Source organism: Osmerus eperlanus, chromosome 27, assembly GCF_963692335.1.
Source record: "Osmerus eperlanus chromosome 27, fOsmEpe2.1, whole genome shotgun sequence".
In the NCBI taxonomy this organism is placed as follows: Eukaryota; Metazoa; Chordata; class Actinopteri; order Osmeriformes; family Osmeridae; genus Osmerus; species Osmerus eperlanus.
The window spans coordinates 6913171-6927666 of NC_085044.1; the positions used below are offsets into that span (position 1 = coordinate 6913171).

Below are 14496 nucleotides of genomic sequence, written 5' to 3' on the forward strand. Positions count from 1 at the left end.
CCAGCCTTACACCCCCACCCGCCACCTACGGTCTTCTTGTGACAACCGTCTGGTGGTCCCACCTCTCAAGAGCGCCCGGTCCCAACCCAAGCTCTTCTCCTGTCTGGCCCCACAACGGTGGAATCAACTCCCCACCTCCATCAGAGACACTGACTGTCTCCCCACATTCAAGAAAAGGCTCAAAACGCCCTTGTTCCGGGAGTACAACGGTACTTAGGAATGATTGGTTGTAACTGACTTAAAACTATTGTACTTGCTGTGAAATATATTTTTGTTGCTTGCTTTTTTCCACAGGTACACCCTTGCACTTTTGCTTCCTTTTTCCACAAGTGCACCCTTGCACTTTTGAGGTTCATGTTGTTTAATTTTAACTTGTTTAACTACAACCTCCTATGGTTCTTCCCTTTGGGAATTATTTAGTTGTTTCATGTTTTGGCTACCCGCAATGTTTGGGGCTATCTCGTTGTTATGATCAGTGACCTATGCACTTTTGTAAAGCTCTCTTTTGGAAGTCGCTTTGGATAAAAGTGTCTGCTGAATGCATAAATGTAAATGAATCAACTATTTAGCGATGCAGCAATTCCCCCCCCCCCCCCCCCCCCCCCCCAGTAGGGGAAATTTCGGCACAACATAGATTGGTTGAAAACTACAGTAACGCGCATCGAGTGCAGGGGTTGAGTGCGCGCAGGTCGGTAGTTGTACAGAAAGGTAGCCCGTCTAATCATTAGTCTCGGAACGGTGATTTGTAGTGTTTATTACAGTCCTGTGATAACCACACGTTGGATTGATTTCATATTACAGTCAAACCTTTATTGCTTGCTATCAAGACATGAAGTTTATTTAGTCAAATATGACAAAAGGTGCTTCTCAACAACATCTACACAGATCTACAAACGCCTACACCATCTTTAAGTACAAACGTTGATTTTGACAGTGGCGTTAACTCCGCTGATCATTAACTTTATGAGCTCTTGAGCTATTGGGCAACAAAGTCCATCAAACTTAGACAACTTAATAAAACTGTAATAAACTGTGACATAATCATGGTTTCAATTATCTCTATTATCACAATAGGCTATTTGGGGTATTAACAGTGTCTAACTGACATGTTGATCTACCTCATCTCTATTAGGTCTACACACAAGCCAGTCCTATGCAGGATTGTCCGTTTTATTGTTTGTAGCCTACTTCTTTTGGAACATGGACATTTTTTGGTCAGCAATATATGAGAACACCGGAAGAGCTTGGGATAATTATATGCACACAGGTGCCACAAACAGAGCTTTACGTGACTGTATTCATATTGTTATTATTTTATATCTTCATTAATAACTCATATAAACATTCTGTTAAAATCATGAGCCTAAACCTGTTTTGTGATGATCTGTTGATATTTGCTGAGTCAGGAACACAGAATGTAGTTAATCACATCTGTTATCCATTAAACAAATCAAGACAAATCTGCCCATCACCACATTATTGTGTTCACTGCACTCCATAAGCAGGGGCGTAGCCACGTGGTGGCCAGGGGGGGCCACGGCCACCATTGGTCAGAGAATGGCCACCCTGCCGCCCCCCCCAACCTCACAAACTTTTTTTTTTTAAACCTTACTGGACAGAAACGGAATAAAGCTGAAATAAATGCATTAGTATTTTTTTTATAATGTCGTCTTATACTGGCATTTGTCACTTATGCTACACTTATGCTACAAGCCCCATATTCGCAACATGTTGGGCCACGCCCCCATCAACAGCGCAAGACACAAACCAACGTACCTGCATTCTGACAGCGCTTCAATGGAGACTAGCAGCTAACCACTGGATACCGTTAGAAAACTGCTGCTCCGAGTGATGCAGTGTGTGAGTTTTAAAATAGTAGTTTTTGACAATCAAGTGCCACCCCAAATAAAAGACCGGCCAGAGCTGGCCGCCCCAGAAATAATGTCCTGGCTACGCCCCTGTCCATAAGTATCTTGGTTGAGTATCCATCTATCCTTCCATCCATCCAGTAGGGGCTAAATCCCTCAGAGCGTCATGGACGTCCATATGGATGTTGTCGCTAGGGGGAGTCTTCGCATGGACGGACAGCGATGATGTTCAGAGGGCTATGGGGAGCGGAATATGGCGAGCGGAAAGGGACATTCTAAGGCTTACCAGGAGAAGGAGCAGCCTAACCATACGTCGCCGCCTGACCGTGTGGATTTTTGAATGGGACTGAATGGGACTGCAAACGAGAGATTGGCGGCGACGTGACGGCGACGGCCAGGGCTGGGACAAAAAATCGGCCCTGGCATTGAGATAGCCACCTCTCCTCCTTCCTCTACAGGTAATGCTGATGTTGAAGCAGCTAAAGCCTACCCAAACATGTTCGAAATTTTTGCACATTTTGTGGCATTCACCTGTAGATTTGTTATATTTTTCGGTTATATATGGTCGTTCGGTTATATATGGTCGTTTCTCCATTTTAGCGATGCTAAACTTTAACGATGCTAAACCAGCATACGCATTAGCCAACAGCTCGTGTCTCAAGGCCTGCGAGAGGCGATATTATGATTCAGGGGAAGGGGGTTCCTGGATTTTATTGGGTCAGGCCAGTGCCAATAAAGAAAATCAACCAATGGGCCGCTGTCAGTTCTCTATAGGCTGGCCTGAACAATTTTTTTTTACCAATGGGCCGCTGTCAGTTCTTTTTGGTCCGGCCCGACCAAAAAAAAAGAAAAAAAAAGCATATAAATTATATTGCCGATTCGGCCCAAAAATGCGTCGGCCCACTGGGCAAATGCCCGGTATGCCAGATGGCCAGTCCAGCCCTGGCGACGGCATGTAAGGAACGTCTACCGGCAGTGACGTCGCGGCGACGTATGTTCAAAAGTATTTTAAAATCGTACGCCTACTCAGGGGCGAATCTAGGTTACCACTTTTGGGGGGGCTAAGCCCCTAGATAAAACCTATTATTTTTCCTTTGACCCAGCAAAACTAGGGGGGTCTGGGGGCTTTTTCCCCCAGAAGAAAGTTTTTAAAATATCTTTTTAAATAGTGACCTCTAGTGGGTTTTAGGAAGAAAAATTAACAAATTTAGATTTAAAATATGAAAGAGGGGGGGCTAATGAAACTTTTGGGAGTCCTCCAGCCCCCCCAAAATAGGGCTAGATAAGCCCATGCGCCTACTTAAGGCCGATATATGCTTCTCCGTTTTCCAAAAAACGGACACATGGGAACGCCCTCCTCTACGGGGAACGCCCTCTCCGAGCTCTCCGAGAGCCCTCGGAGAGCCCCGGAGAACACCTCCTGAATTTTCTAACTATCCGTCGTAATTTCGGATAGTTACGGATACCCCCTTGGCTGTGATTGGTCAGTATTAAGAACCGCTTGCGTCATAAACAGGACGAACAGAATCCTTTGACCGCCTGTAAGTTTTTACAATTCATATTTCAGCTAAACAGTACATGTAAATCAGCATCTGAATTAAAATGTGACGAGAAATGGGCAGTGTAGTTGCTGAAAATGTGCGTATAGTACTCCGAAGGCTGTGGGTGCTGAAAACAATTCACCGCCAGAAGAGTAGGTGGCGCTGCACTGCGATGCTAGCTAGGTTATTGAAAAGTCGGAGCAAATTTACAAATTAGCCGTTTCAGCAATAACATAAGCACATTTTCAGCAACTACACTGCCCATTTCTCGTCACATTTTAATTCAGATGCTGATTTACATGTACTGTTTAGCTGAAATATGAATTGTAAACTTACAGCAAAGGCGGTCAAAGGATTATGTTCGTCTTGTTGGTCACGGCAACCCCGCCCCTGACGCAAGCGGTTCTTAATACGGACCAATCACAGCCAAGTGGTATCCGTAAAATGACGGACGGATAGTCAGGAAAATCAGGAGGTGCACGTAGCTCTCTCCGAGGGGCTCGGAGAGGGCTCGGGCGTTCCCTGTGTCCGTGTCCATGAAAACGGAGTAGTATAAATCGGCCTTAAAGATCCTGTGAAGTAAATTCCATGATTTGCTTCTCAGTACATTATATACGTGTGAAATGAGTTCCTGAAAGCATGTGCAAAGCGCTAAAACTTTGTCGCACTGAAATGTGGAGTTAGACCGTAGAACAGAAGTTTCTCTTCCGTTTTCAGATCAGGTTTTAATGGGTGGGGCCAAAAAGTTACCCATCTACGTCATTTCGACCCATCTACGTCAGATAACTGAATGGCTCCTCCTACTGTACTGTTATTGTAGCCTACATCAGCTAGCTAGCCAGCTTCAGGATGTCTCCCTCTACCCGCAACTGCATCTTCCCTGGATGCAAAAACTTCAGCTGCGCTGCAACGCTATTTAATTTCCCTATTGATGAGGAAAGGAAAAATAGGTGGATTGATTTTGTGAAGAGCCACGCTGATGGAAAGCTTTGGATAAACTCCAACAGCTTCCTCTGCAGTGACCATTTCACGGTGGATAGTTTTAACATGGACCAGAGACAGACGGGGTTCGCGGACACACGGCTTCTCTTGCAGCGCTGAGCCGTACCGAGCATCGCCCTCCCGGCCGTTCCTCCTCCGGTCGCACCTGGACCATCCACCGCCGCCAGCAGTTCATCACTCAGTTCTGTGTGCTTGTTATAATTATACTAGATAACTTTTCCAGAGGTATCTCTGCTATGAGTTAGTGCAAACCGCTAACTTGATATTAGGCTACTCGGTGTAGAATGATGGTATTTTGGTGAAATGGTAGCTAATGTGCTAGAAGTAGTTGGAGAGCTCACTGTCTGCGGTCTCTGGTGTCCATTTTTACTCCTGTGTTACAGCTCAGGGGAACATTTCATTTATATGCATCTGTATGTTTTACTCTTTGAACAAATACATTCTAATTCTATACTGTTTTGTTCGGCTTGACGTAGCGTCCATTATCTGGGTCGTATGTAGGCAGCGAGGGGCAGAGCTTCAGCTCCTTCAGGCGACACGCCCCCCCAGTCTCAAGCAGAGAAAAGTGCTGATTTTGTCACGATTTCAAAGCCTAATTTAACATACTTGTCTGTGTTTTTTTTCATTTGAATTTGGATGGGTAGTTAATAACACATTCTTCTGTGGTGTGGTGAACTTAAAACTCGTTTTCAATTCCACTTTACAGGATCTTTAAGCATTATTTTATTTTGAGACATTTTGCTTACTGCCAGTACTGTAGCCTTATGCTTGACAACTTTTAGGTTGATGTTCACAACTTTTTTGTCATCTTTGTGGTATTAAAAAACATAAGAGAGATATTGTGTATGTCCTCATTATAATAAGAATTTGAGTCGATTTGGGCATATATATGGTACATATATTGTTATTTGGCAAGTGCATCTCAGGTGATGTTATGGAGTAATCCAAAAGTAATGTAACTAGTAGTGTAACTAGTTACTTTCAGCAGTGAGTAATCTAGTAGTAGAGTAGGCCTAAAGTAGGCCTAAAGCATTACCTTTTTTTTAAGGAACTAGTAATGTGTAATCTATTACTTTTTTTGAGTAACTACCCCAACACTGGTTACAGATGACAATTTGAATAACTTTATTAATCCCCAGGTATTAATCAAGATCACAGGAATAAATGTTTGTCTCTGGTTCAGAACAAGCAGAGGTTAGTTGAGAGAACACATGTATAGAAACACATCTGATGAGATAGTATGAGATAAAACACCTGTCTGCGAGAACTTACAGAGCAGCATGCTAACTATGCTAGGTCTAGCGCTTTCAGAACATGCTATGCTAGAGCTAGCATGCTAACTATGCTAGAACTAGCATAGTTTTAGCATAGCTAAGTCTAACCCTAACAGAGCATGCTAACTATGCTAGGTGGCAGAGCATGCTAACTATAGGTCTCGATAATATAAAGGGGAAGGTGGGGGTGCAATGAAGCAAAGAGGTGGGGTGAGCTGGCTGTAGTCCTCAGCTCAGCCTCATGCCCTGGATTGGCCTGGAGGTTCACTCCTCTGAAACAGAGACATGGAGAGGTGGGGGGGAGAGAGGTGGGAGAGACATGGAGAGAGGGGGAAAGAGAGGCGGGAGAGACATGGAGAGAGGGAGAAAGAGGACCCTTTCAGGATTAGTGATTCTCTGAGACCGGAAGCAGGAAGGAGAGGTGTGACATCATAGGATGACATAAACTCAGAGACCCAGTCCGGACATCCCCAAGCTTATACAACGTACACACTGTATGTAAAATTTGATCTTTAAACCATGGAAAGTTCCCAAAAAAACAATACAACAGTATGCTGGAAAGAGGAAGTGAAACAGTGAGTGATTTTATGACTGATGCTGTTTTCAAATACACATTCCCTATTCCATTACATTAAAAAGGAACAGTTGAAACTAGTAAACCAACTTGTTAAGATACGTACATTTAGTCATTTAGCAGACGCTCTTATCCAGAGCGACTTACAGTAAGTACAGGGACATTAGCAAGGGTAGCTAACCCTTAAAGTCTATACAATGCCACATATTTAAACAAATGATTCACCTAAGGAATCGCCAGTGCTTGTTTTATAAGTCATAACAGGCTTAAATCGGTGAAACATGATGAAAAAAGGACTCCCAAAAGAAACACATGAGCTTTGAAGGGAAACTGTGATAGATAAAGCAATTCTGACTTGATATTTGACGCAGGGACAAAATTCTAACGACAATCAAAAACCAAACTCTATTGATGCACAAATAAGGTTTATTCCAGTAACTATTACACCTGTTCCAGCAGTGTAGTTATGGTGGTCTACTACTACATCGTATGTCACGAAACACTTTGTTTTTGCATCACCAGAGGTAGAGTTTTCGTGGTCATTTGGCAGTCAGAGGGTCAATGCTCACCTGTGAACACCAGGCCATGGCTCATTCCTGGGAAGCAGAGAGAGAGATGATTAGAGATGCTGATGACATATACAGGACTGTAACCACATATGAGGTACCCAAGCTATAAAGTTAATTATGTAAATATTTAAATGTTAAATGGTCCCAGAACTATGACTAATCTGAGATTGAGATTCAACTTTATTGTCATTGCACAGAGTACAAGTACTAAGACAACGAAAAGCAGTTGTCTTAGTACTTGTACTGTGGTTGGACCTCACTATAACTCAGATGCTGGTTACAGGTCAGGAAGTATACATGAGTTATCTGTGACAAACTACACCACCTGGTGATCTATTCCTGCAGAAATATGGACATGATCTACAGGTGTCTGAGTGTGTGTGTGTGCGCGTATGTGCATGTGTGACTGTGTGCGTTGATGTGTGCGAAGGCGCACATGCATGCGCTTCTGTGTAACTGTGTCTGAGTCTACGTGCTTGTGTGTCTGTGCATTGGTGTGTGTGTGAGTACATGCAAGTGTGACACTGTGTGTGTGTGACTGTTTGTGTGACCGTACCAGGGGAGACGGCGCAGAAGGCCTTGCCGTGCTTAATGGAGCCTTCGACCTGAATTCCGGAAGCATCCACGCACCAGCACAGGTCCTTCCAGCACTGCTGAGGCGTGTAGTTGCCCTCCTCGTCACAGGCAGGCCTGAACGAGGGCATCCTCTCAGGGACCAGACCCAGGGCCTCCAGCTGGCACTGGGTCCCATCCACAGGACTAGGACCAGGCAACTCGGTGGAGGAGTCCTAAGATAGCAAGCAGACAGACAGTATGTCAGTCACACAGACAGCCATACACAGGCAGTATGTCAGACACACAGGCAGACATTATGTCAGTCACACAGACAGGCAGACAGAGCTCCATCCATCTTACCTCGTCCTCCAGATCGACTAGTTTGGGCATGGGGTTCATGGGCACATGCATCTTCATGGGCACAGAGGCTGGGGCAGGGAGACAGGCTCTTACAGCAACCAACAGACAGGCGCTTCACGTGTGTGTGCATTGTTGTGGATGTGCATGTCTGTGTGTGTCAGTGCATGTGCTTGCGTGTGCATGCACTTCTCACCAGAGCGGGAGTTGGTCATCTGACCCTTCAGGCTGTCGGTCTGCTTCTCCAGACCTGAGATGTCATTTCCTTGTCTGAGGAGGAAGTAGGCAGTGACTGCCTGGCCAGCAATCAGCAGACATGCAAGCAGGGTGAATCCTACCACCTTATAGGCCCGTGTGGAAGAGAGGGAGGGGCCACTGGAGGGCACAGATGTCACAGCAGATCAGAGGTTTAGACTCTAGAGAATTATACCTTCATCTAGTATTTTGAATCACTACGGATAGTATTCAAAATGTCTGTCATATTATATTCTCGACACAATAAGTCAACTCAAAAGTATTTATAATCGTCATATCAAATAGTAGAATTGTCACTTCAAATGGTTTATATAATTGTCATTTCAAATATTAGTTGTAATCGTCATTACAAATATTAGGCTATTTAAAATAACTGTCAAATAGTATTTAGAATCATCACTTCAAATAGTAAAATCGCCAGTGAAACAGTATTTTAAAATGACTAGATGTTTGAATTCTGAGGTACAGAGTTTAAGCAAGTGCGTATCTGAAAGCTTTTAAAAGTGTATTTAGAAATACTCCCCACATATCTTGTGGACCGAGGATAGTGTTATGAATCTCAACAGACAGCTTCAGTAATTTAACAACCAATAGGAAGGAAGGAGACGTGGTGATGTAACAGGTTGCCAAGCAGCTACCATTTCCACAAAGTTATCTCAGCATCCTTCTGATGTTATTTTGAACTACAACTTTGTTTTAGTGATACTAGTTTTACATTTATACATTCTATAAGTGACTCATGGGGATAAATCACACATTAAACCCCACTATTTTATTATACTACACTACAAAGTCATGTATTATGCTACACTTAACCCCAGTCATATATTTTCCTATACCTAAACCAGTCATATTACACTACATTATACCTAAACCATCATCATATATTACACTTAACCCCTGTCATTTATTACACTATACCTAAACAAGTCATTATTGTACTACACCTTAACCAGTCATATATTACACTACAATTAACCCCAGCATGTTACACTAGTCATGTATTACACTACACTTAACCCCAGTAATTACACTACTGTAAACACCAGTCATCAGTGTTGTGTATGTGCTTGAGTTCAAAAGAACGCGTTCATTTTTATGAGAACGATGAACTGAACGCAACTCAACTTAATGAACTATGAACTAGTTCAGAATTTAAATGGTGAACTATGAACGTGAACTATTCATTTTTACTTGTATGAACTTAACTTTGAACAAGTTCACGAGAGGTATGAACGTGCACAACACTGCCAGTCATGTTACACTACATTTCAAACTCAGTCACAGTACACTTCCATCATATCCCACAGTAACTCCCTACATCATATCTTACACTACAGTTGGTGTTCCCACGTCGACCATGGTCTGCTGGCTGGACGCTCCAATCAGAGGTCTGGTAGGCTCCGACTCAGTCATGTTGGCTCACTCTGCTGCACGCTCGCTATGGAGAAATACACCCTGCTATCCAAATAACACCACAATAATGTTGCAATGGACTTCTTCAGGTCAGGTCTAGGCTGATACTGACAGGACAGAGAGAGAGAGTTGGTAATGTAGGTGAGAATGAGGAACTGAGGCTGGGAGGGAATTCAGAATCTCCCCTTTACCAGAATCTGGTTAGTCAGGTCTGGGGCTGCCAGAAGAATTTTCTGATTGGCTGTCCCTGATCAGCACCCCTAGTTGTCAGGGGCAGACTGCTCACTCAGGAACTGAATGCCTGAATGTAATTCTGAACTTGACTCCGGACATCTCACAAATATGGATTAGCGAGACTGGAGTAGCATTCATAATTAAAATGTTTACTTCATTGAGACCTTATCTGAGCCTGACTAACACCCACACACCCAAAGAGAAAGCAGACCAGTGAATGATGAGCACTCAGACATTCCCGTTTGTGGAGACTTGGTGTTCCCCTTGACAGGGAAACCACCCATGTATTTTAATTTCACAGAACCGGCAGATACCCTGGGCTGCGTTTCCCAATAACGATGGATCTTAGCTTTCTCCAAATAAAATAACCATCGTTATTTCTTACGTGCCCGTAAAACTAAGATCCATCGTACGATGGATTCAATGATTAACTTAGGCTTACGATGCTTTCGGGAAACGCACCCCATGTCTATGAACAGAGCTCTTTAGGATGTTTAACAATGCATTGGATGAAGGTGGTCTTCCAGTTATATAGTGTGCATTCCAGACACAAAAAGGGTTTATTATAGTACACAGTATTACCTGTTACAGCACTGTAGCCAAGTTGGTCTACTGTACTATAAATCTCAAAATGGTAAATGGACTGCATTTATATAGCGCTTTTCTACCTTAGCGGCACTCAAAGCGCTTTACAATGTTTGCCTCTCATTCACCCATTCATACTCACTCACACATACCGACGGCAGCGAGCTACCATGCAAGGCGCCGGCCTGCCCATCGGGAGCAACTTGGGGTTCAGAGTCTTGCTCAAGGATACTTCGGCACATGGCCTGGGAGGAGTCGGGGGTCGAACCGCCAACCTTGTGATTAACAGACAACCCTCTCTACCCCCTGAGCCACAGCCGCCCCTCAAAACACCCTGTTAGTGCATTGGTAGAGCTAGGGTTGTGGTCTTCATTCAAATTCTCTCTGGGGGCTTTTCATCACAAAGCTTAACAAAACAGGTTCGCTTTAAATTAAGATCCAGGTTAACAAGAACTCACTTTATACTTGTTTAACAACTGACTCGACTCTTCAGAGTGGACAGAACAGACAGAGGCAGCAGCTGGGATTAACCTTTTATTGAGTGAAAAGCTCAACAGAAGCACATTTACAGACGTCGGCCGCGGCGTCCTCCCTTTCTGCGGGTGCTGTCTGATGGAATAGGGGTGACGTCCTCTGAGGGGGGGAGGAGACAACATTGAGATTCAGACACGCTGGACATGCATGGGATACAGATACACGCACACAGGATACATACACACTAGTTGGGTGACCGACACCAGCGAAGAATGAGGAAGCGTTGGCCTAGCTCTTTGTAGACCATGTGATCAGAGAAGGTCGACTCGGCACTACCTGTCTAACCTCAATCCTGAAGGCTTGGGAGTGTGTGATATTTATACTAGCTACAGTCTGCCAGTCTGGTGTCCATGGAAACAGGCCAAGATGTAGGTGGCCTCAGAACATCCTAACTGTATCCTAACAACTGTGTGTGTTGTATGTATGCATGTGTGTGCTTGAATGAATGCATGTGTGTGCATGTATGCATGCACGCGCTCCCAGTCTCACCGATGCGTCCGATCTTCATGCCGGAGCGGGCCAGGGCCCTTAGGGCAGACTGGGCTCCTGGTCCTGGGGTCTTGGTTCTGGAGGGAGAGAGGGGGCCGGGTCAGGACAGGGTGGACCACACCAGCAGCCAGTGGGAGATACTACTCAGTAACCCCCCACCCAAATGCCAGGATTTCCCACTACATCCAGCACTGCATAAAGCTAGGTTATGCAATATGCATGCCAGCATGCTTTTTGGACTATTCCGACCCACAATACTTTAAGCAGCGGAAGAGGCGTCAATTGCAGAGAAACTGGGTCAACTAACAAACTGGCCATCGCCAGTTCTCTGACTGCATGCACCGGTACATACAGTAAGGGGAGCTGCAGTACATACTAAAAAGTTGAAATTATGCGATTGGGAGTCCTGTACCCCCCCCCCCCAAAAGCCAGGTTCCATAGCCCCGCTCTACTCTGCTATAAAGTCGTCATCTTGTGCCCCATCTCACCTGTTGCCCCCGGTGGCGCGGAGCTTGATGTGCAGCGCGGTGATGCCCAGCTCCTTGCAGCGCTGGGCCACGTCCTGGGCAGCCAGCATGGCAGCGTAGGGGGACGACTCGTCTCTGTCGGCCTTCACCTTCATCCCCCCGGTCACACGGCAGATGGTTTCCCTGAGGGTGGACGGGGGGAGACGGGAGGAAGGAGACAAGAAAGCGAGGGGGAGAAGAGAGAGATTGAGGGAGGGGGGAGAGGAGGGCAACAGGAAGGAGAAGAGATGGAAGGGAAAGAAAAGGACAGACGGAGAAGTGGAGACAAAACAGATGTATTAGAACAGCAGAAGGAACATGCCTAGCTGATGACACGCACTCAACCAACACACTCAACCAACCAACACAGACACTCCTCCAGGTGGGGAGGGACGGAGGGGTACCTACTTGCCAGAAAGGTCGGTGACGTGGACAAAGGTATCGTTGAAGGAGGCGAAGATGTGGCACACTCCGAACACGTTCTCCCCCTCGGCCACCTGGGGTCCCAGGCTGATCACCTGCTCCTCCTTCTTCTCCTTACCCTTACGAGGTGCCATTGCTGCAGGACAGATGTCAGAGCCAGTCAGAACCTACTGGAACATCAGTACAGAGCAGTACATGCCGGACCCACTGTATCTAGTGGAACATTCAGGATCTTTAGTACTACTTAACAATCGGACAGCACCTAACAGAATCTTATGGACCCTCAGAACCTAGCAAAAGCTACTGGGCCTTCAATATCTAATCACTAGTCTGCACCCATCAGAAGTTAATGGAGCATCAGGATCTAGTAGAACTCAGCTAGACCATCAGAACATTTCTGAATCCCACAGGAGCATCAACTTACAACTGGAGCACCCTTACTGGTGCAGTATCGCGTGTCAAGTGTCATTTTTAAGTACTGAAAGTAACCGTTTTGTAAACCAAAATCCATTTAAATTCGATTACAGCCAATTCATTATCCAAGCATCGTTCTTGACCACGACTGTGCGTCCAGGTAGGCTCAAGTCGGCTGTACAGTACAGTTACGCTTGCTGGAACAGTAAAATTCAAGCGTTTACGCCAACAGATAAGTAACTAATCATACAGATTAACAACGTAAAAAATGTCTACTTAGACCGCAAGTTAGGTCCCTCAGTTCACACCTCTTTTTGGTAGCTCGATTCAAGCATGGCACCGTTAGCGGACGAGATGGTTAGAGCTAGCTACAGTAACTAATCAAGAATCTAGCTAGCCAAACTACGTTTTTAAACCCTACTGTAAACAGTTATGCTGACCAGTTACATGTGCAGGAATGCTTTACACACCCAAGTGTCTAGCTACTTGTCCATGAGATCTTGACTACTAGTAGCTACAACTTCAGTTACGGTCAGTAGGTACTGTAGGCTAGCTAGCCAACATTACTCTGCGCTACAGTGCCATTAGTCAACTTCATTTCCATCCAAGCATATTCTTAAATCCCCAATACTTTAGCCGAACTTACAGCCACACTGTAAAATACTTACAATTAATACGACACTAACTAAAGCTAATCATGGAAGCGAACTCGGTTATGTTCTCAAGTACATGCTTTCAGCTAGCGACATTTAGAGGGGCCTGCGTTCGTCACATCTACGGATGCTTGCCTGCTGTAACGAAGCCAAATACACAAATGTAAAAAGCCAAATTCCAACAAATACCGCCTTCCTCTGTAAGATACGCATTCAGCTATGCATTACAACCAAACATGGACACTTAAATGTTATAGATAATTTGGATTGACTCGGATAAAAAATTGGGGATAATTTACCTATGTGTGTCTCTTTAGAAAGCCGAAACAGGAAAGGAAAGAGCTAATGCAACCGGGTTCACAGTTCAAGTTTTTCTTCCGGAAATGACCAATGCCTTCGCCTGTACTGCCATCTAACTGTGTGAGTGTGTACCGGTATTAATGTTGTCGAAGCATAATATCTGAGTATGAACTGAAACTATTCAGAAAATATAGTGATAGAAAATCATGAATTATTCCACACTGAAATTGACCGGTTTTCCCATTCACTTCTCTGTTCGGTTTAGTTTAGCCATTGCAAATATGATTCTATTTTTCAGATGCGAGCTTGATGTATGCCTAATACGACAAATGTACGTTAATATCATTTTTTTTTTTACTTAAGCACAATTTATGTCAAATACTTTCAAGTCTTTTACTCAAGTAAGATATATATATTCCAGTATGATTATCTAATAGCCTGTATCCACCTTTGATGTCCCCTATTTGAATCGACAGAGAGAATAGGCCTACATCTGTATTTTTTCTCTCCAGATTTGTAGCACAGATTAGGGTGGATGTATATTCGCTCATTGGCTGTCAAACTCTTTTTCAGTTGTCAATCACATTGTCTAACCTCACTGCTGTTACTGTGAAACTCGGCAATGCTGCAATGAGTCATCACCTGCAGTAATCACAGATTAATCCTGGAGTTTATTGAGTAAATGGTGGGTTTGGATTATACCATGTTTTACATGGAACAGAATTATTAAAAGTGACTCAGTATTTTGACAGCTGACCCGTCACAGGGCCCACGTTAAATCAGGCTTTCAGCGAAATGTTTCCGCAGGATCAGCACGAACATATATATCCTTCCCGGTACAAGCAAGTGAAATGAACTATCCACATGATAATCATATTTAGAATTTCCTTAATTCAATGCATATTACACAGTGGTGTTATTTGATTGTAGAGAAGCAAAACCATTTA

The 14496-nt window shown here is 44.3% G+C and overlaps 1 protein-coding gene across 1 annotated transcript; it reads right to left on the reverse strand.

Annotated features, from left to right (window-relative positions):
- Positions 1 to 10751: 10751 nt before the first annotated feature.
- Positions 10752 to 13684, reverse strand: rps14 (ribosomal protein S14). The gene is made up of 5 exons (XM_062453746.1): positions 13549 to 13684; positions 12168 to 12318; positions 11742 to 11903; positions 11254 to 11330; positions 10752 to 10863 (listed from the first exon to the last, which is right to left on the reverse strand). Exons 2-5 carry the CDS (start codon positions 12314 to 12316, stop codon positions 10796 to 10798), a joined length of 456 nt encoding a protein of 151 aa, XP_062309730.1. The 5' UTR covers positions 12317 to 12318; positions 13549 to 13684; the 3' UTR covers positions 10752 to 10795.
- Positions 13685 to 14496: the final 812 nt, after the last annotated feature.